We start from the raw sequence: 21121 nt of genomic DNA, 5'->3' as shown, positions 1-21121 counted from the left end.
GCAAAGAACAACGACCTTCTGAGAAAGATGTGCGCCCCCACCCCCTCCCTCCCCTGCCTCTGGAGCCAGCAGATGCTCTGATAAGTAGCAGACATGCTGCTGGGACCCAGATCCTGGTGCTGCTTATCAGAGTGCGGGAGTGAGTGTGGAAACCGAAAGAGCCAATAGGAAGTCACTTACCGCAATGTCACCTTCCTCCAGTCTCATGCCTGCCAGCGATGCTGAGAATGGGAGGGGAGCTCCTGGTTAGCTGGCAGCCACGTGGGAACCACAAAGCAAACCACAGGGCTCTCTAGGCAGGAGCACAGCCCCCACCTCCAACTCCCACCCACACCCTAGGGTGGAGGCAGAAGCAGGGGGGCTGAGTGCTCAGGAGGCCATAAGAGAAGGTCATAGAGGTCAGGGGGTGGAGTCTCTGTGAGCAGGGACTCTGATTTGAGCTGTGAAGTCTCTTCCCTGAAGGGGTCCAAACATCCCTCCACTGTCAGGCACTCCTGGGAGTACAGAGAACCAAGGAGGCCAAGACAAGACACCAAGGATACACACAGCAGCGAAAGACAAAGGCGGTGATGGAAAAGCAGGGGCTTAGTTTATGTTCCGTCTGTGCCCTGCCTTAGACATGAGGCCCATAACAGCAGACTTTTTTTTTTTAAAAGAGATATAAAGGTGGGGTCTCACTCTGCTGCCCAGGCTGGAGTACAGTGGCATGATCACAGCTCACTGCAGCCTCCAACTCCCAGGATCATGCAATCCTCCCACCTCAGCCTCCCGAGTAGCTAAGACTACAGATGCACACCAGCACACCTGGCTCACAACAGCAATCTTTATCTGCCTTGTTTGCTGAAGTGCCCCAGCGCTGAAAGAAGGCCTGGCACATAATAGGCATTCACCAAATGCCGAGTGACTAAACATGTGAGCAAACGTGAAATGGGAGTGAGGACAGGTGCACTCACACACTGCCACTGAGGTTCAATCAGCAGTGTGTGTCAGAAGCCTTGGATCCAGGGATCCCACCTTTGAGAACTTACCCTGTAACAACAGAGAGACAAGACTGAATGTGCATCTCGACATTGTTTGCACTACCCAAACACTGACGCAACACCAACCGCCATCCATAAGGGACCGGTGAAATAAATGCTGGGACAGCGGAACTCTAGACAACTGTTAAAATGAGGAAGGTACTGCCCATGTTGATTAAAAGAAACAATGCTTACTATGAGCACAGAAAGAAGACTGAAAGCACAGAAATTAACCTTCCTAATTACGGTTAAAATTAACCTTTCTAGTTAGGGTTAAATGTAACCCTAATTTGGTGGATTGTTAGAAAAAGACCAACTCTTCCTGGGGCAGGGCTGAGAGGCAGCAGTTAAGGTGTTATTCAGTGTAGCCCACCTGGCCTTCCTTCAGAGATCCGAGGGCCCTTCCAGGAGTGGCTTCAGGACTACCCAGAGGAGAGGAGGAGGAAGAGAAGAGGCTAGGGAAGGAGATGAGGTGTCTAGATGAGAAACAAGCCATTGCTGCAGAGCAAATGACAGGGCAGAGACTTAAAACCATGTCCTAGAGGAAGGGTTGGAGGAATTGAGCTATTCATCTATGGAACAGAAAGGTTAGGAGTGGGGTGGGCATGACTGCTTTCCTTAATCACTGAGCGGTTTTCACCCTGGGAGAGCAGGCTGACCAGCTCCTGAGGGCAGAGTCAGAGCTAAGATGGGGCAGGCACAAGGCGTCAGGTGGCAGGGTGCGGTGGGGGTGACCACAGAAGGCTTTGCCACCAGGTTGGACTGGAACTCTCAATCGTCCAGCACTGACCCAGTCAGGCTCCCTGGAGAGTATAACTCGCTGAGATACTCACCTGGGTTGTCCCCAGTGAAGGCCACCACTTTGCATCCTGGAGGAAATCGGTAGCGCTGGACGTAGTAGGAAGAAATGGCTCCCTGAGGGATGGGGACAAAGTGAGGGCGCTCTGTTGAGGTGAACCCAGCCCTCAGGCCATAAGAATGTTACAGGCTCCAGGTCAGCAGTGCTGAAGGAATCTTCTGCAGAGCCTGGAGTCACATCACTCCCTGTCACAAACTGGGCGTGTCCCTCCTGCTCACAGTTTGCCAGAGGAGCCCAGGGCAGGTTTGGAACCATGAGCATGAGGTCCTCTCAAAAACTGCTGATCTTGAGATTTCAGGTAGTAAGGACAGACCAACCCCAACTTTGTGCTTGCTTTATAAGCTCCAAATTCTGGATATAGCATTTAAAACAAACAAACAAAAAACGTAACAGGACACCAGTAAGCAAACTCATGGGAGCAGAACATGCCTCGCACACTCGGTCTATCACCCCGCGACTGGATTAACAACAATCGGGCGTGAAGTGCAGAGGACAGTGTTCCAAGGAAAGTAACCAAAAAAGGCGGTGTTCAGGAAGTGCATTCTGGGCACCACCTTCCAAAAGAGGGAGGACGAAGAACACGAGTCCTGCCTGGTCCCCCACACACACCTGTGTGACAAAAGAAAATGCCTTTTCAGAGTCAGTGCTGCTTGTCTGCACAGGCTCCTTCTTGGAGGCATGTGTTCTTGCATAAGGCAAACAAAGCCTGCTCTGAATTTCACATTCAACTAAAAGCCATGTGTGGACTGCCAGTCCCGGTGGCATGGCTGTCTTCTGTCTGCCCTTCCTCTGTCTCTCTGAGCTGTCCTCTGTCTGGGTCTTGCACTGTCAGCTTCCGCAGGGCCGCGTGGCTCTTCTTCTAGCTCCACACACTGGCCTCACGGCACACTTTGGACACTGATGGTTTGGCTTTGATGTTCTGCCGCATGGTGGCAAGGCAGTTTTCAGCATGTCAGTGTGAATCATACAAGAAAAATGGCTGAGCGTGGTGGTTCACACCTGTAATCCCAGCACTTTGGGAGACTGAGGCAGGAGAATTCCCCAGTCTGGGCAACATAGTGAGACCCTGTCACTACCAAAATAAAAAAATTAGCCGTGCATGATGGTGCATGCCTGTAGTCCCAGCTACTTGGGAAGTTGAGGGAGGAGGATCATTAGAGCGCAGGATTTGGTGGTTGCAGTGAGCTATGATCATGCCACTGCACTCCTTGGGTGACAGGGTGAGACTCTGCCTCTAACAAGAAAACAGAAGTACTTCCGTGGCTGAGACTCCCAATGCAGGGTACTCATAGCAGCCCCTCCCCCATATGGCCCAAGACTCCCAGCTCCACGACTCCCTCCAGGCCTCAGGGTGCCCTGTCCCTTCTTCACACCAACACTCTGTCCCACCCAGAGTTCTTTCTGGTCGTTCTGGCTCTGTGGCAAGCATTTTCCACCAAAGGGCCCCAGGGGCAGGACCCAGGTCTCTCTCTCTCTCTCTCTCCACTCCATTGTCCCCAGGACAGCCAAGAACAGGGCTGGCCAACCAGGATACACCAGGACATTCACAGCCCGTGTCCGGGTGGGGCCGCTGTGACGGGTAAGTGTTTTTGCCATTACCCATGGGAACAGGCACTATCTTAAGTGCTTTAGACATATTAACTCATCTGATTTGCGCAACAGCCCTGTAAGATGAACAGCATCATTCCCTTTGATCCAGATGAGGAAATCAACACCCAAAGTCACAGAGCTGGTGGAAACAGGACTCAGTCCCAGGCGGTCCAGTGCCAGCGTCTGTGCTGCACCAGCCCTGCTGGTATTTCTTTCTGTTCTCCCCAAGGCTGCCTCCTTCAAGCTTCACTGGTAGTCCCTAGTCCTAGAACTTCAGCACTCTGCACTTTTTCTTTAGCTGTGAATCACTTGCCATTTTTATCCCTATCCTAATAAATTTCTAGAGGAATTTTCCAAAGTCCCCCCGACCATAACAGTAATCTATACATATCTATACAGGTACCTGAGTACCTACTATGTGCAAGGCACTGATCCAGACAGTGACTTACGTCTTAGGCTAAACTGAAGACCCTGCATGTGTATGCCTGTGGGTGAATGCACAAACAAGGGAGTTGTGCAGCCTGTATGTGTGTGTGTGCACGTGCGTGTGTGCTACAGTGCTTCCCAGGTAGATGCCTGCTCTTAAATGAGCCACATCGCCAGAAAGGAGACCTACCACAACTGAGCATGATGGTACCGGTGGGCCAAGCTTCTCCTCTAAATGAGGTGCACAGGAGCCAAGGCAAGCCTGGGACCAGACTTTATCCTGTATCTGCAACAAATTCATTCCAGAACCTGAGGACAGAAGGAGACAAAAGACAGACACATCTTGAAAACGGACCTTTTGTGAAAATGCACAAATGTGGCAGAGGGCAGATAATTCTCTTGCCACAACTTGTACCTGGAGCTCTCCCTTCATGGAATGTATGCACGCTTGTGTTGTTCCGGAACCAGAGAACCAGAGGCCAGAGGGGCTCTTGGAAACAGATGGCATCACACCTTCTCTAAATATTCCTCATCGGCTCAAACACTACAGTCAGCTTGGAAATCTGCTTCTCAAAGACCTCCCGGGGGAGCTGGAACTACACACTGAACCACTCTGAACCACGAACCACACTGAACAAGGAACCACTCTCCATGTCCCTTAGATTTCCAAGTCAGCCCCTAGGGATCTCTGAGTCTAATTGACTTTTCAAAAAAAGCTCTCAGACTCCTCTAAACTTCCTCCTGGTCACTGAGATCAACCTGCTAGCTCTTTCCCAAAACATCCTCTTTCTCCCAAGGCTTCCCTGAGGATGGGAAAGGAGGGGAAATCCAGAGCATTGGTGGAGGGACCTCCTCCTCCACTGGGCCAAGGTGGAGGCAGACAGAGGTGGACTGGGATGCTGATGGTGTCACCTGCCCAGGTGAAGTTAGGAGGTGACGTCTCAAGTGAGTGAAGGGGAGCAGAGTGGAGGGCCCAGCTGTGGCTGAGGAACGTGAGCCTCTGCGATGCCCCCTGGCGCAGCTGTTGCGGTGATCAGTCCTGGGGCAGGTGTGTAGAACACAGGTGGACATGCAGCCTACTCCCAGTTTACTGTTCTGTGGAGCTAGCTGTAGGGAGACCTGTCGCCTCCTCCAGACTGAGGGAAGCTCAGCACCACTCCTTAGCCACTTTCTCTCCTGAAACCAGAATAATGCCTGGCATACAACAGCCCTCAAAAACTTCCCATGAGCTCCCACAAGGCTCAGAGCACCCCGGGCTCCATTCTGAAAGCCACGTCCATGGGTCTGGGCTCCAGCCCTGCATCCTTCACCCACATTCTATCCACACTCTTCTCACTCTTAGACTCATCCAAGAGTTCCTGCAGCAGCCTCCTCCCAGCTTTGCCTCCTCACTGGCACCATCTGCAATTTGTTTTTGTCAGGGTTTTGATTCTAGAAGCTCACAAATCTCTGGAGTTCGCCAAATGTGAAAGAAAAACTTTACTAGCTCCTTGCAGGAGCCAGGCTCCATGATCGCCCCTGCTGATCCCCACCTCCTGGTGCTCACCCCTTGTGAGGTTCCCCACAACACCATACTGGGTCAAGGGTGTCTAGCGTGTGACCAGTAAGATAGGACTCCGCAGCTTCTGCATGGCCTCCCCCCGTCTCCTCCCTCCCTCTCCGCAGTGTCACTAATAGACGCATAAAGAGACCCATATGTGAGGAACCGAGGCCTCCTGCCTGTAGCCCTGTGCGTGACACTGGAAGTGGATCTCCGGCCCCAGTTGAGCCTTCAGATGACTGCAGCCCCAGCTGCCAGCTTGACTGCCACTCCTGAACCAGCATCTCCCAGCTAAGCTGCCCCCCCCCATTACTGGCTCTCCAATACCAGGTGAGAAAATAAACATGGTGGTCTTCAGCTGCTAAGTATTGGGGTCATTTGTTGTGCAGCAAAAAATAATGAATACACTCCCTTCCTGGCAACAGATGACAGGGCTACAAGACTGGTACCTACTTGGGGTAGATGGGGCTCCCACTGCCGGCATGCCCACATGCCACATGCATGCTGCCCAGGGACCCACCCCAGACCCCAAGGCTCACCATCGCTGTAGTCAATAGGGGAGTAAGAGCCAAGGAACAGGGAAGCAGCAAAGCTACTGACCAAAGAAATTCTCTGTAAAAGAAAGAAGCAGTGAGGCAACTCACTCCCACACACCCTAGCTAGTGAATGCTTCTGACACACAAAGCATGGAAAAAAAGTTTCCAATTGGACAGGGAAGCAGAAACTTTGAGCAAAAGTCCCAAGTAATAGTGGAGACTGTGCATCTCAGATAAGAGCAGCAGGAATACCATGAACAGAGTCCTCAGGAGAGCATTCATTCTCTGCAATTTCTGATGGGCCATAAAACGGCCAAGTTCAAAAGAGACAAAAAGCAAAAGCCCCATGAGAAAGGGCTTAGGGACGCTGCCTTTCCATCCAGAATCAACATCCTGGGGAGTGTGTGCCCCAATTTCCTTCCTCCGGTCACAAGGGAAGTGGATGTGTGGCCTCAGGACTAACCAGGACACTCTAAGGAGTTCAGAAAAGCTGGCTCCTCAGAAGTCACAGACTCTGAGCACTAGCCAGAAAAACAGAGGGTAGATTTTCGATGCCACCCTGAGGTTCTGTACTTCCACATGAGCATCATGGGCCTCTGGAACCATGGAGAGACTGTTAGCAGCTCCTGTCCTCTGTCAGGCCAATTTCATTCCACATACAGAATTTGGGGAGGGTTTTCACCCCTCCACCCAAAGCCTATATTCATTAGCTACAGAGTAATCTGGAACCTCGAATCATTGAAAAATAAACCACATGTTAATTTATAAGATTAAAAAGGTTCTTTGGTTTAAAGTGAGCTGATCATTTTCTTATCACAAGATGAAAATCCCTAGCCAGGGTGTGGGGCTGTTTTTCAGGCAGCATTAAGGGCTGGCATCAGCAACAGTGGAGCCAGGAACGAACCTGGTTCCTGTGACAGAGGCTCTGGCTGAAGGGCCACAGCTGGGGACACAAAGGCCCAGCCCTATACATTTCCAAAGAAAACATTGACTCCATGCCAATCATGTGCCTGACAGTCCTCCTGAGTTAACCACATAGGAAAGTGAGCAGACACAGTCTGCTCAGAGGCCCAGATCTTCTCCTCAGGTGGTCTCAGGAACACGTCAGTCCCCAGTGCTCCCACCTGGACCCTCACCCTCACCCTTTTGGTCAGGAGAACCCCTGCTTCTCTTTCCCACATTCCATTCTTCCCTTCCTCTTTGGAAATGTCCCGACAATGAGAAAAAAAAGCAAATCGAATATATCATTTGTTAGTGTCCGCTTATCAATGTTTTCAGCCACTGCACATAAGACGTATCTAACATATTAGGAAAGGAATTCAACTGCGACTTTCAATCAAACAGGAACATTTAACCAACCTCTGTGTGTGAGTAGGCCTTGGGGTTCTGCTGGTAAATTTTTGCAATTTGGTTTCCTGTAAAACGCTGGAAAAGGAATATAAATTCTTAGGAACCCAAATCCTACACAGAATCAATCATCACCCTCATAAAGTAAGTTTAACGTAGCATGCTCTGGATAGGAGCAGCTATCATAAAAGTTTTTTTTTTTATTTTTTTTTATTTTTTTATTTTCTTTCTTAATTTTATTGCATTTTAGGTTTTGGGGTACATGTGAAGAACATGCAAGATTGTTGCATAGGTACACACATCATAAAAGCTTTTAAAAGTAAGCCCCAACTGGGGGCAGTGGTGTGTACTTATAATCCCAGGTACTAAAGAGGCTGAAGGGAGAGGATCTCTGGAACCCAGGAGTCCAGCCTGGACAACACAGTGAGACCCCACCTCTAATAAATAAATGCGTCTTTTTAAAGTCAGCATTAAATCTGTTTGATAGCTACTGAACAATGCGAATTTGGCCTTTGAATCCTTAAAATGCCCTTAGTAATCAAAGACCCAGGCAGTAAACAATGGCTCTGCACCCACAGGACAGAGAAATAAGAAACTTCTGGGCCTTCCTGGAGGGCCTCTCCCACATCAGGACTGGACAACACTGAGTGAATAACCCTTGCTCTTCACACAGCAGGGTGACTATTCTGGCCGAGGCACCAGAGGTAGGATCTGGATATTTTCCCCATCCACATATTCATATTTCAGGCGGCCCAAGTAGGGTTGGCCGTATCGCCAAAGCTTCCACTCCAGAGAGGTCATGTGATCCAGGCTGGCCTAATCACAGTCACCTCTGGGGACATGACTGAACCAGTAGAACTTTCCTTTTTTTTTTTGAGATGGAGTCTTGCTCTGTCACCAGGTTGGAGTGTAGTGGCGCGATCTCGGCTCACTGCAACCTCCGTCTCCTGGGTTCAAGCAATTCTCCTGCCTCAGCCTCCCGAGTAGCTGGGACTACATGCGTGCGCCACCACACCCAGCTAATTTTTTGTATTTTTAGTAGAGACAGGGTTTCACCATATTGGCCAGGATGGTCTCGATCTCTTGACCTCGTGATCCGCCCGCCTCGGCCTCCCAAAGTGCTGGGATTACAGGCATAAGCCACTGCGCCTGGCCCAACATTCTTTTTTTTAAAAAAAAAAACAAACTTTGCCAGGCACTGCACTAAGTGCTTTATATGCACTGACTTCTTTTAGCTTCAAACCTACCCAAAATGTAATCCTGTTGTAATCCCCAGGTTACAGACAATGAGAGGAGGTGCCCTCCCCACCCCATGTACAGCACCTCCATGTCAGGAGCACAGCCACGAGCACACCCAGCCTGGCCTGGGAACACATAGGGCGGCAGATGGCCTGGATCAGGACCCCGGGCCGAGTGTCTGTTCCTGGCTCTGCAGGGCCAAGACCTCCACGACCTCATGTGAACCCCGCAGAGGCAGATCACCCACTATGCCTCCAGAGCCTGCAACCAGACCACCCCCTGCACCCAACTCCATCCCCAGCCTACCTCGTAGGCGCGGGAGCCTGTAAGGCAGCTGAGAGCCTGAGCCCCACCCACGGCAGCCTCCAGCTGGCGGCACTGGGCTGTGGTGCTGGAGTCCATCCATACCGGGCAGTCACTGATGGAGAAACAGGCCTAGGAAGGAGGGCAAAGGTGCAGGCTTGAGCTCCATCCGCTGACTTGGAGAGCGGCTGGTCACACCGCCCATCATGGCAGTCGTGACGCTTCTTCCTAGGTAACCCTGGTTGGAAACACATGGGCTAGCCCTCTGTGCTGTAAGCTAGAAGTGACCCAGTGGGGCCTCTCCCCAAACGCCTGAGGTTGAAAGGCTCTTCTGCTGAGGGTGCCTGAGCACAGCTACAACACTGAGACCGGCAGGCCTCAGGACCCACAGGACTTGGGACTCTCCTCCCCGCTTTGCAGAAGTTTCTCAGAATCACGCAATGTAGCCACAGTTACCTGCAGCTGCTGGTGTAGCGGGAGGTCTGGTGAGAGGCTTCTCAGTGCCTGCTGGGCTCCAGCCTGCCAGTATATACTTCCGTGTTGCTGTTGGGAAACCCAAGCACATGTTCACATGACCACACACTGGAGTCACAGCCTCTTGGAGACACAGAAAGACCCCAGACCACATGCCAAAGAACCAGGCTCCACCACCTGCCCTGCTACTTCTTAGTCACAGAGCTCATCACCTTCCTGAGACTTGGTTTCCACTTCAAGAAAATGGGGAGGAACTCTGCCCTGTCTACCCTACAACTTATAGAAAATGTCCAAGAACAAATTATTGTTCTGGATTTTGGTGGCTTTTGTAAACTGCATTTAAAGACATTGCTCGTAATATTATCTGAAATTCATTTATTTATTCACTCACCCCCTTCATTAATGCATTCATTCATTCAGCAAACATTTATTAAGCACATAGGTCAAGCCAGGCTTGGGGCAGGTGAATAGTACATTGCCCCTATTCTTCAGGCTAATGGAGTTGAGTCAGGGAAGGGACACAAATGTACAATTACAAAACCCTACGGAGCTGCAGCAACAGGGCTGTGGGAACAGAGGCCCCTAATCGACTGGGTACAGATGGGTGGACGTGGTCATATCAGGAAAGGGTCCCAGTGTGTGCTGCATGCAGAGAATCTGTGTGGCATTCTAAGCAGTGGGCCTGAGGCTGGGTTGGGGGTAAGTGACAGGCTCAAGAGTGGGCAGCCTGAGCACTGGGAGCCTGAAGCCATGCTCAGGAGGCCGGGGCTTATCTTGGAGGTGGCGGGAACCCTGGATTACCAGGGGAGCGGTATGGACGGGGCTGAATGTATGATGGGCTAATGGGAGTTATGGGGAAGGCAGGGGGGAGGTGGGGAGGCTGTGGTAGAGGTCTGGAGAAGAATGACAAGCAGGTGGCCTGGGGGACAGAGGCAGTGCTGGCGGTAGAGTCAAGAGTCATAGGCAAATCAGTGAGACATGAAGACCCCTGGATGTGAGGTGGGAAGGTGGAGGGGTCAGAGATGACGCTTGAGTTGTGCCCTGCGTGGATGGGGAGAATTCCCTGAGAAAGAGAGCCCAGAAAGAAGGAGGTCTGAAGGGAGACAGCACCCAGTCTGGGACATGCTAAGTTTGAGGCATTTGTGGGACACCCAGCTGAGGGGGTCAGGGAATATCCAGGAGGGAGATGGGCGTCCAGGCCCGGGGTTCAGTTGAGAGAAGTGGACAAGATCACCCAGGGAATCTCTGTTGTGTTTAACAAGAACCGGAACAATAAATTCCTGTTAGGCCACAGAGGAAGCCGCAGCTTCAGAAAAACTAGTTGTACTCTAGGGAGGATATGAAAAGACGGTAATCCAGCGTGGAGAAAAGTGATCCCCGCACAGCCAAGGGACCGGATGAGATGGACTTGGGTCCTGACTCCCACTCCCAGCACTGTGTGATCTTGGGCAAGTGGCATCACCTCTCCGTGCCTCACGTAAACATCAGTGATAATAACAGTAGCCCAAGCTTTAATAAGGTTTACCGCGTATTAATAGGAGGCACCGGGCTATGTATTTACACTCACAATGACCCTACGACAGATGAGAATACGGGGGCATCAGAAAGCTGGACGACGTATCCCCGGTCACTGCTTATAAACGGCAGAGCCAGGCAGGATGCCCTGAGTGTGTACCTAGCACTCCACAGCACCACCCTGCAGAATCATAAGGACTGAGCTGGATGACAAATGGAAAGGCCTCAGAGTTGTATCTGGCATGCACTAAATGCTCGGTCAATGTCTTTTGATATCGTTATCAATACTCTTTCCACTGCTAAAACTACTATCATTATTAGTATCATTTTTGACTTTGCTTTTACTTTCAGTAAATAGAAAGGCAATTGTGGTTCCCCCAAGCAGTCATAATAAATCCAGATCAATTGCTTCCTCCATCCCCTTCAGAGGACCTCTCCTCCGTGCTCTCACCACGAGTCCTATTTTATATAATACTTTTCCTAAGAACTGTCTCAGATCCTTTTGCAACGAGATAAGTTATACAGTCTCCAAGGTAAAACAGTTGTAGGGATTTTTACTCACAGTGAAATTTGTGCCGTGGCTGTCAAGAATGAGCCTCTCCCCTCCAAGGGGAGCCATCTCCTCGACACCCGCACCATTGCCCAGGTCACCCCTCACATGGCAGACAAAGCCTGCTGCAGACAAACCTGGCCTGCCCCGGACAAAGCTAGGACTTGAGAGAAGTCAAAGCCCGAAGCCTTCATCTTCTCCAAGATGATATCCAGTGCCTGAGAAGAAAAGCAGAGCCCACCATGACTGTCCAGAAGCACCGAATCAGACATGCAAGCCTCAGAATTGAAAGGCAAGTGCCTGCCATTACAGCAGAGGACTGGGCAGATGATGAAGCAACTGATGACTCGGGAGTTGTAAGCACTATAGGGCATTAATTAAACAAATAGGTATCAATCAAATAAGGTCAACTATGCTAAAAATATTTTAAATAAATGGAATCATAAACCACCAATCTTCAAATTTTATTCCGCCCCCCCCTTTTTTTTTGTTTTTGAAACAGAGTCTTGCTCTGCCTCCCAGACTAAAATGGAGTGGCACAATCTCAGCTCACTGCAGCCTCGACCTCCCAGGCCCAAGTGATCCTTCCATCTCAGCCTCCTGAGTAGCTGGGACTACGGCCACATGCCATCATGGCTGGCTAATTTTTGGGTGTTTGTTTTGTTCTGTTTGTTTGTTTGTAGAGATGAGGTTTTGCCATGTTGCCCAGGCTGGTCTCAAACTCCTGGCTCATGAAATCCGCCTGCCTCTGCCTCCCGAAGTACTGAGATTACAGGCATGAGCCACCACACGCAGCCCTGCTTCCCTAATTTGTGACTTCCAAACTCAGGAAGAGCATAAACAAGGTAGCTCAGGCCAGGTGAGGTGACTCACATCTGTAATCCCAGCACTTTGGGAGGCTGAGGAAGGAGGATCACTTGTGCTCAGGAGTTCAAGACCAGCGTGGGCAACATAGTGAGATCCCATCTCTACAAAAAATGAAAAATTTAGCTGGGTGTGGTTGCATAAGCCTGTGATCCCTGCTACTCAGGAGGCTGAGGAAGGAGGATACTTGACCCCAGGAGATCGAGGCTGCAGTGGGCCATGATCACACCACTGCACTCCAGCCTGAGCAACAGCAAGAGACCTTACCTCAAAAACAAACAACAAAATAAGGCAGCCAACTTTTAGCTTCTTTAATTTGCATTTTCAACCCACTATATTAGTGATCTGGCTTCAGTGCAACAGGAAGTGAACAGCAAAGTAAAGAGCTCCCATGAGAGCAGAGCACCAGGCCTAGGCTCCCTGTGTCCAGGGGCTGGAGGCTGGAGGGAGTGGGTAGAGATGGTGGCCACCTGTTCCAGGCCCCTATTCCACCCTCCACTGTAGGCTGGACTCTTCCTTCTAGCAAAACCCAATGAGTGAGATGGATGGTGGTGCCCAGCACACCTTGACATCACCCCTCCTAAGATTTCATGGCAGGACTTAGAGATTCACTCTGACTTGTGTTTTCCTGAGGGCAAAGAAGCCTCTCCCACTTTTGCCTGACTCTACCATCCCCAGCCTTTGCAACCCTGGCTGTGGCTGCCAACTCTATCCACGCCCACCAGACCTTGGGCAGGTAGTGGGGCATGGCTGGAGCAGGGGCTGACAGAGCTAGGATCAAGTTTGGTCCACGAGGCTGCATCAGATCAGAAATCACCCTGGCCTCACCCCAAGCCTGGCTCTCACCCACTGCTCACCTCCCCAGGTGAAGGCCTTGGCCTATCAGATGCCCTCGATATCATCACTGGGACCTCTTGACACTGACTCTTGCCTCTAACCCCGAACCCTCCTACTCTGCCCCTTGGTCTGGCTCAGCCCTCCGAAGTACAGTCTATCTGGTTTGTCTGGAGAAAATCCATCCTTGACCCTAATTCTCCAGTGTATGAGTCAGGGTTACACCAATAAAAAAGAAATCATACTAGTTATTTTTAACAAAAAGAGTTTAATACGGGGAATTGGTTAGATAGGTATTGGAGGACTGAAAAAAGCTTTTGGCAGGCACGCACTTAGCTGGTCTCCAGTTTCAGGGACTTGGGGACCCTGCAGCATGTGAGGAGGTAGACCCTGGCACTACCATACCTGTCTGTGCTGTCCACACCCGCTCCAGTGGCCGCCTAGGTCACCAGATTTTGCCACAGGGATTCTCCTTTTCTGTTGATCCTCAGCAGGCAGGCCTGGCTTGGGATTGAGCTGAGTCTGACTGGGCAGGCCGTAACTCACCATTCTGAGTGCTTAGGGAGCTAAGGGATCTTGGAGGCTGAGCACTAAGACCCTAAGGGGTTTGTATTTCTTTCTCTCTTTTTTTGAGACAGAGTTTCATTCTTGTTGCCTAGGCTGGAGTGCAATGGTGTGATCTCAGCTCACCACAACCTGCGCCTCCTGGGTTCAAGCAATTCTCCTGCCTCAGCCTCCCAAGTAGCTGGGACTATAGGCGTGTGCCACCATCCCCAGCTAATTTTTTGTATTTTTAGTAGAGACAGGGTTTCACCATGTTGGCCAGGCTGGTCTTGAACTCCTGACCTCAAGTGATCCACCTGCCTCGGCTTCCCAAAGTGCTGGAATTACAGGCGTGAGCCACCACGCCCAGCCTATGTTTGTATTTCATGGTACAAGGGAGGCCACAGGGCCTGACTGCAGAGGTTGGGAAACGATTTGCTCTGTGGCATTTTAAAGATGGTTACGGCAGGACTTGCCATTTGCTGTGGCTCCAGTACCTGAAAGTCCTTTGTGAGTCCTCTCAGCCTGGGAGTGTTGGCACCAGCTGAGGCTGAGCCTGGTCCCAGGAGCCATGCCATCTCCACTTTCCCATGAGGACCTGGTCTCAACAAAGGCTCTCATCAGCTGCCACCTTTGGGCTTCCTAACAAATCACTGAGTCTGCCAGTGAGACAGGCTGGGGACAGAAAGAGAATAGGAATCCCGACACTTACCTGGACCCACATTAGGACTGGAGAAGTGACCGTCAGCCCATCCTTGTGCACATGAACACCGCCCCGAGTCCTGCAAGAAAAACAGGGAATGCAGGCCACAGCCTCAGGGCAGGCGGAGCTTGCAAAGCCAGGAGAAGCCCTGTGGTACGTGACCCTGGAAATGTCCAGATGAAGGAGAATCTTCCCCAACCCCAAGTGGGAACTGTTGATTGAACGGGCACAAGGGCTGCTAAGATGAAAAGAGCAGACAGGCAAATTGCCCAGAGTGGCCCAGAGGTGGCAATTCTCAGACAGCGCCTTCTAAAGAAGCCTTCTAAACACAAGAAAGGCTGACCCTGGGTGAGTGCAGGATTAGACTATAAAAGCCTCTCAAGCCCCACAGGTTCGGAGAGGTAGAGGAGGGGCGGCCACGCAGAGGTGCTGCGTCCGAGGGAAGAGCACCTCTACTCACAACAGACCCAGCGTCCTTGGACTACAGGCTTTGGCAGTTCGCCTGGAACCCTCTCTTCCCACCCTCCTCACCCCTATAAGACCCCAGTGCAAAGAGCTGATTTGATAAAAATCCAACCCTTTTAACTATGTGTTAAAGAGAAAACCAAGCTCAGAATCTATACCAAGATGCTATTAGACAACCATGTGATCCAGCCTTTCAACTCCTAAGGATCCAGCCAAGAGAAATGAAAGTCTAAGTCCATAGAAAGATGTGTATACAAATGTTCATAGCAGACTTATTTGTAATGATTAGCTGGAGTCAACCCAGGTGTCCCTAAACAAGGGAAGATAATTTGTAGTGTATGTAAGTGATATCATAATACAGAGCACGAAAAACTATGAATTATCGATATGTACACAATTATAACTTATATAGGAACAGACTGGAAGACACAAATTCATCTATACTGAGAAAAGAAGGTGAATGGTTGCCTAAGTCTAGTGGGGAATTTTTGGGGGGTGATATAAACATTCTGTATCTTGATTGTGGTGGTAGTTTCATAGCTATAGGTCTATATCTGTCAAAATACAGTTAATTATATATTTTAATAGATGTCATTTTTTGTACATAAACTTTACTCAATAATAGGGATTTTTTAAAAAGATACCATTAGGGAAAAAGAGGAAGAGAGCGACAAAATTTTACTATAGACAAAAAAAGCCCACCAAAAAAAGCTGCCTCTATAAAACTGATAAAAACTGTAACCAGGCATTCTACCATGTATTTAATAACTTAAGACTGGCATTTCAGCTGGGCACGGTGGCTCACACCTGTAATCCCAGCACTTCAAGAGGCTGAGGTGGGCAGATCACCTGAGGTGGGGAGTTTGAGACCAGCCTAGCCAATATTATGACACCCTGTCTCTGCTAAAAATACAAAAATTAGCCAGGCATGGTGGAAGGTGCCTGTAGTACCAGCTACCCGGGAGACTACGGCGGGAGAATCGCTTGAACCCAGGAGACGGAGGTTACGATGAGCCTTGATCACACAACTGCACGACAGAGCGAGGTTCCATCTCAAATAAAAATAACAAAACAAAGCTGGCATTTCTAGCTAAGAAGGAAGACCAACCCCATGCCCCGAAAGCACCAGTCCCAAATGGTTTCACAGAAAAACCCTACCAAATAAAAATAGCAAGTATTTCTATACTATTTAAGTTGTTCCAAAAAGAAATTTTTCCAGTTATTTGTGAGGTAAATATAAAATTGATATCAAAACCTAACCAGTACCGTACCAAAGCACAAATAGCAAAAGGAAAAAAGTAGGAAAACTAGACTTTCTCAAAATTAAAAACATTGTTTCAGAGGATCATCAAGAAAGTGAAAAGACAGCCCACAGAATGGGACAAAAATCTTGAGATCACATATCTGACATGGGACTTGTATCCAGAATATATATTAAAAAAAACTTTTACAACTCAATAATAAAAGAGAAATAACACAGTTTTTAAAAATGGGCAAAAATCTTAATAGACATTTCTTTAAAGAAGATATACAAATGGCAAAGATATTCAACATCATTAGATAAATGCAAATCCAGATCACAGTGAGATAGCATTTCACATCCATTAGGATGGCTGTCATTTGTAATTAAAAAGGCAGTCAACAATAAATGTTAAGCAAGGATATAGAGAAACTGGAGCCCTCATATACCACTGGTGGGACTGGAAAACGGCACAGCCACTTTGGAAAACAGTGTGGCAATTCTTCGGAATGTTGAACAAAGAGTTACCATACGACCCAGCAATTCCACTTTTAAGTATATACCCAATAGAAATGAAAATATATGTCCACACAAACACTTATACATTGCATTAGCTCGCTCAGGTTGCTACAAAATACCATAAACTAGATGGTTTAAACAACAGGCATCTATTTTCTCACACTTCCGGAGGCTAATAATCAAGATGCTAGCAAATTCAGTTTCTGGTGAGGGTTCTCTTCCTGGCTTGCAGACAGCCATCTTCTCACAAGGCCTTTCCTCTGTGCATCTGTGCATGAAGAGGCTCTACTTCTTTGTTTTTTTTGAGACAGAGTCTCACTCTGCTGCGAGTCTCACTCTGCTGCCAGGCTGGATGCAGTGGCAAGATCTCAGCTCACAACAACCTCCACCTCCCAGGTTCAAGTGATTCTCCTGCGTCAGCCTCCTAACTGCAACTACAGGCATGCACCACCAAGCCCAGCTAATATTTTTGTATTTTTAGTAGAGACAGGGTTTCATTATATTGGCCAGGATGGTCTCGATCTCTTGACCCCGTGATCCGCCTGCCTCAGCCTCCCAATGTGCTGGGATTACAGGCGTGAGCCACCACGGCCGGCATGTGTCTCTCCTTCTTATAAGGAAACCTATCAAACTAGGGCCCTACCCTTACAACCTCGTTTCATCTTAATTAACTACCTAAAGGCCTCACCTCCAAATATACTGTCATGATGAGGGTAGGCTTCCAACATAGGAATTCTGGAGGGCCACAATTCAATCCATAACATATATGGATGTTCAAAGCAGAATAACTCACAATAGCAAAGAAAGCAGAACAACTCAAATGTCCATCAGTTGAATGGATAAACAAACTGTGATATATCAATGCAATGGAATATTACTGAAACACAGAAAGGAATGAAATACTGACACGTGCTATGACGTGGATGAACTCTGAAAACATTATGCTAGGTATCTGGTTCGAGTCAGTATCTGAAATAAAGAAAAAGCTACAAAAATTTTTTTAAAGAAAGCATTCTGCTAAGTAAAAGAAGGCTGTCACATGGCACCACATATCATATATATTCATGCCTATGAAATGTCCAGAATTGGCAAATCCAGAGACAGAGAGTGGATTGTGGTTGCCACTACTGGCAGGAGAGGGACTATGGAGTGGATGCTAATTAAAACAGGGTTTCTTTTCCAGGTGGTGAAAATGTTCTAAGATTACAGAGCAGTGACAGTGGCATGGTTCTTTCAATATACTAAAAACCTTCAAATTGTACATTTTAAAAGAATGAATTTTATGGCATGTGAATTATATTTCAATAGAGCCAGTATTTTCTTTAAAAAAGATATGAGGGAAAAAATTATGTTCATTAAGGAAAAACACATTTCTATGGCTTCATGCAGCTGAAGTTTCTTTCTCACTCATGTAAAGCACAATCATAGGTGGTGAGGAACATGAGTGGGGAGCGAGGAGTTCTGCTCCACACAGTCATTCAGGAACCAAGTGGCTCTGTCATATTCCACATGTGCTTTCAAGGCTGCTCTGGGTACCCACATCAGCCAGAAAATGGGAGAAAGGTCAGAACAGGAGGTTTCGATAAAAGGATCTGCTTCACAGGCAGCTAACAGGAGCTAGGGGCTGGCTGGCTCTTAGGTGAAGAAGTTGGGGTAACAAGGCCACATATATCCAACTCTCCAGCAGGGTAGCCCCAGCTTGCTCATTTAGTGGCTGGGCAGAGTTCCAAGAATGACAGCAGAAGCATGTAAGGCTGCTTGAGGCTTAGGCTTAGAACTGGTGCAATGTCACTTCCCCTGTTCTACCAGATAAAGCAAATCAACAGGCCGGGAAATGACTCCTTGATGGAAGGAACTGCAGTCACGTTGCAAAGGGTGTGGGTACAGGGAGGAGTGAAACACTGCGGTCATTTTTGCAATCTACCAAAATGGGCAAAATCCATATGTTAAACATATTAAAACACAAGTGAAGTATTAAAAAAAAAACAAGAAAGACTTGAACAAATGGAAAGTCCTAACATGTGCTCAGACAGGAAGACTTAATCTCATCAAGTTGTCAATTCCGCCAAGTTAGTTTATAAAGATAATACGATCTCACTAAAAATATTAATTGGCTGGGAGTGGTGACTCACACCTAATCCCAGCACCTTGGGAGGCTGAGGTGGGTGGATCACCTGAGGTTAGGAGTTCAAGACCAGCCTGACCAATATGGTAAAACCCCAACTCTACTAAAAACAAAAATTAGCCGGGTGTAGTGGCATGTGCCTATAGTCCCAGCTACTCAGGAGGCTGAGACAGGAGAATCACTTGAACCCAGGAGGTGGAGGTTTCAGTGAGCCAAGATTGCACCACTGCACTCCAGCCTGGGCTACAGAGTGAGATTGTCTCAAAAAAAAAAAAAAAAAAAGAACAATTTTGCTTTCTGGAACCTGAAAAGCTGATTCTGAAATACATATTTTAAAAGATCAAAAAAGAATAGCCATGGAAACTCTGGAAAAAAAGAACAATCAGAGGGGACCAACAATTCTAGATATTAAGACATATTACAGGCTGGGTGCAATGGTTCATGCCTGTAATCCCAGCTCTTCAGGAGGCCAAGGCAGGCAGATCACCTGAGGTCAGGAGTTCGAGACCAACCTGGCCAACACAGCAAAGCCCTGTCTCTACTAAAAATACAAAAATTAGCCAGGTATGGTAGTGCATGCCTGTAGTCCCAATTACTCAGGAGGGTGAGGCAGAAGAATTGCTTAGAAGAATTGCTTGAACCCAGGAGGCAGAGGTTGTAGTAAGCCAAGATCGCATCACTGCACTCCAGCCTGGGCAACACAGCAAGACTCCATCCCAAAAATAAGTAAGTAAACATACGACAGAGCTGAGATAACTGAAACAACGTGTTACTGGCTTATGAACAGATCTACCAACCCATGGAACAAGAAAAAGCCCCAAAACGGGCCTGAGTGAACACAGAAAGTAGCACATGATAAGGCTCACACCTCAAATCATGGAGGTAAAGATGGACTTTTTTTTTTTTTGAGATGGATCTCACTTTGTTGCCCAGGCTAGAGTGCAGTGGCACAATCTCAGCTCACTACAACCTCTGTCTCCTGGGTTCAAGTGATTCTCCTGCCTCAGCCTCCTGAGTAGCTGGGACTACAGGCACCCACCATGTTTGGCTAATTTCTGTATTTTTCATAGAGACGGCGTTTCACCATGTTGGCCAGGCTGGTCTTGACCTCTTGACCTCAAGTAATATACCTGTCTCAGCCTCCCAAAGGTAAAGATGGACTTCTAAAAACACGGTTGGGGCTCAGTGTGATGGCTCACGCCTGTAATCCCAGCACTTTAGGAGGGCAAGGTGGGTGGACTGCTTGAGCTCAGGAGTTTGAGGCCAGCCTAGGCAACAGAATGAGATCCCATCTCTACAAAAAAATTAGCTGGTCATGGTGGGGGTGCGCCTGCAGTTCCAGCTACTTGGGAGGCTATGGTGGGAGGATGGCTTGAGCCCGGGGACACAGATTGCAGTGAGCTGAATCGTACCACTGCCCTCCAGCTTGGGTGACAGAGCCAGCTCCTGTCTCAAATAAATAAATTAAATTAAACAAAAACATGGTTGGTGTTACAATAGCTGAAAAGACAACTGGGAAAAATTAAAGTTGGATACAAATGTCATACTATGTACCTGGATAAACTCCAAATATTTTTATGTAAGAAAGCTGAAATCTTATAAGAACTAGATAAAAACACAGGTAAGTTCCTTTATAATTTTGGGGTGAGGAAGGCCTTTTAAACTATGACTCAAAATCTAGAAGCAATAATAGAGACTGTGAAATTCAATGACATAAATATCTGTGTGTGGCAAAAATAGCAACAACCCATAGCAAGTCAAAAATCAAACAAAATCTGGGAAATGTATTTGCAATTCATTTAATAACAAAGAATTCCTCCAATATATGAAAAGCTCCTAGAAATTATAAGAAATGGACAATCAATCCAACAGATAAGAAATAGATAACCAACCCAACAGAAAAATGGGCAAAGGACATTAAAAACCACTTCACAGAAAAATAAATTCAAGTAGCCCTTCAACGTAGGAAAAGATGCTCAATTTCACTCATAAGAGAAATGCAGAGTATGTCATTTTTCTCCTATCATATTGGCAGAGTCAAAAACTCTATAATCTCACTGTGTTGGCAAGGCTGTGGGAAAATAGGCTGTCTCATGTGTTGGTAGGATGCAAATCCGTATAATCCCTATGGGAGGCAATCTACCCACATCTCCCCAAATTATAAATCTATTTGCTCTTTGAACCAGCAATCCCATTCACCAAAAATTTAACTTACAAATAAATTGGCACACATCTGCAGTGACATATGTAAGGTAATCTACTACATTATTTTTCACTGCAAATAAGTCAATGTCCTGCGTTAGAAAATGGTACATCTACACAATAAAACACTACACACCTATAAAAAAGAACACAGAAGTTTTTATGTATTGCCATGCAAACACAGCCACATGACTATGAAGTGAGTAAAGCAAAGTACAGAACAGTGTG

The 21121-nt window shown here is 47.9% G+C and overlaps 1 protein-coding gene across 6 annotated transcripts in view; it reads right to left on the bottom strand.

The window, feature by feature from the left end:
- Nucleotides 1-21121, bottom strand: part of XYLB (xylulokinase) — a 59132-nt gene that overhangs the window by 32123 nt on the left and 5888 nt on the right. For 4 of the 6 annotated variants that reach the window (XR_004265879.1, XM_032270480.1, XM_032270504.1 and 1 more), the window contains exons 3-11: nucleotides 14352-14421; nucleotides 11536-11616; nucleotides 9316-9402; nucleotides 8863-8991; nucleotides 7330-7395; nucleotides 5974-6046; nucleotides 4085-4203; nucleotides 1853-1934; nucleotides 181-221 (exon numbers count right to left, since the gene is read on the bottom strand). Coding sequence is in view for 5 of the 6 variants with exons in the window: in XM_032270480.1 (XP_032126371.1) it covers nucleotides 181-221; nucleotides 1853-1934; nucleotides 4085-4203; nucleotides 5974-6046; nucleotides 7330-7395; nucleotides 8863-8991; nucleotides 9316-9402; nucleotides 11536-11616; nucleotides 14352-14421 (748 nt within the window). In the remaining variant the exon portion in view is untranslated. The remainder of the gene's footprint in view (nucleotides 1-180; nucleotides 222-1852; nucleotides 1935-4084; nucleotides 4204-5973; nucleotides 6047-7329; nucleotides 7396-8862; nucleotides 8992-9315; nucleotides 9403-11535; nucleotides 11617-14351; nucleotides 14422-21121) is intronic. The other 2 variants (XM_032270486.1, XM_032270516.1) reach the window with 2 other exon arrangements.

The sequence above is a fragment of the Sapajus apella genome, unplaced genomic scaffold (genome assembly GCF_009761245.1).
Source record: "Sapajus apella isolate SASKATOON/1434 unplaced genomic scaffold, GSC_monkey_1.0 scaffold4, whole genome shotgun sequence".
Lineage (NCBI taxonomy): Eukaryota > Metazoa > Chordata > Mammalia > Primates > Cebidae > Sapajus > Sapajus apella.
This window is presented reverse-complemented; position numbering and strand designations above follow the sequence as displayed.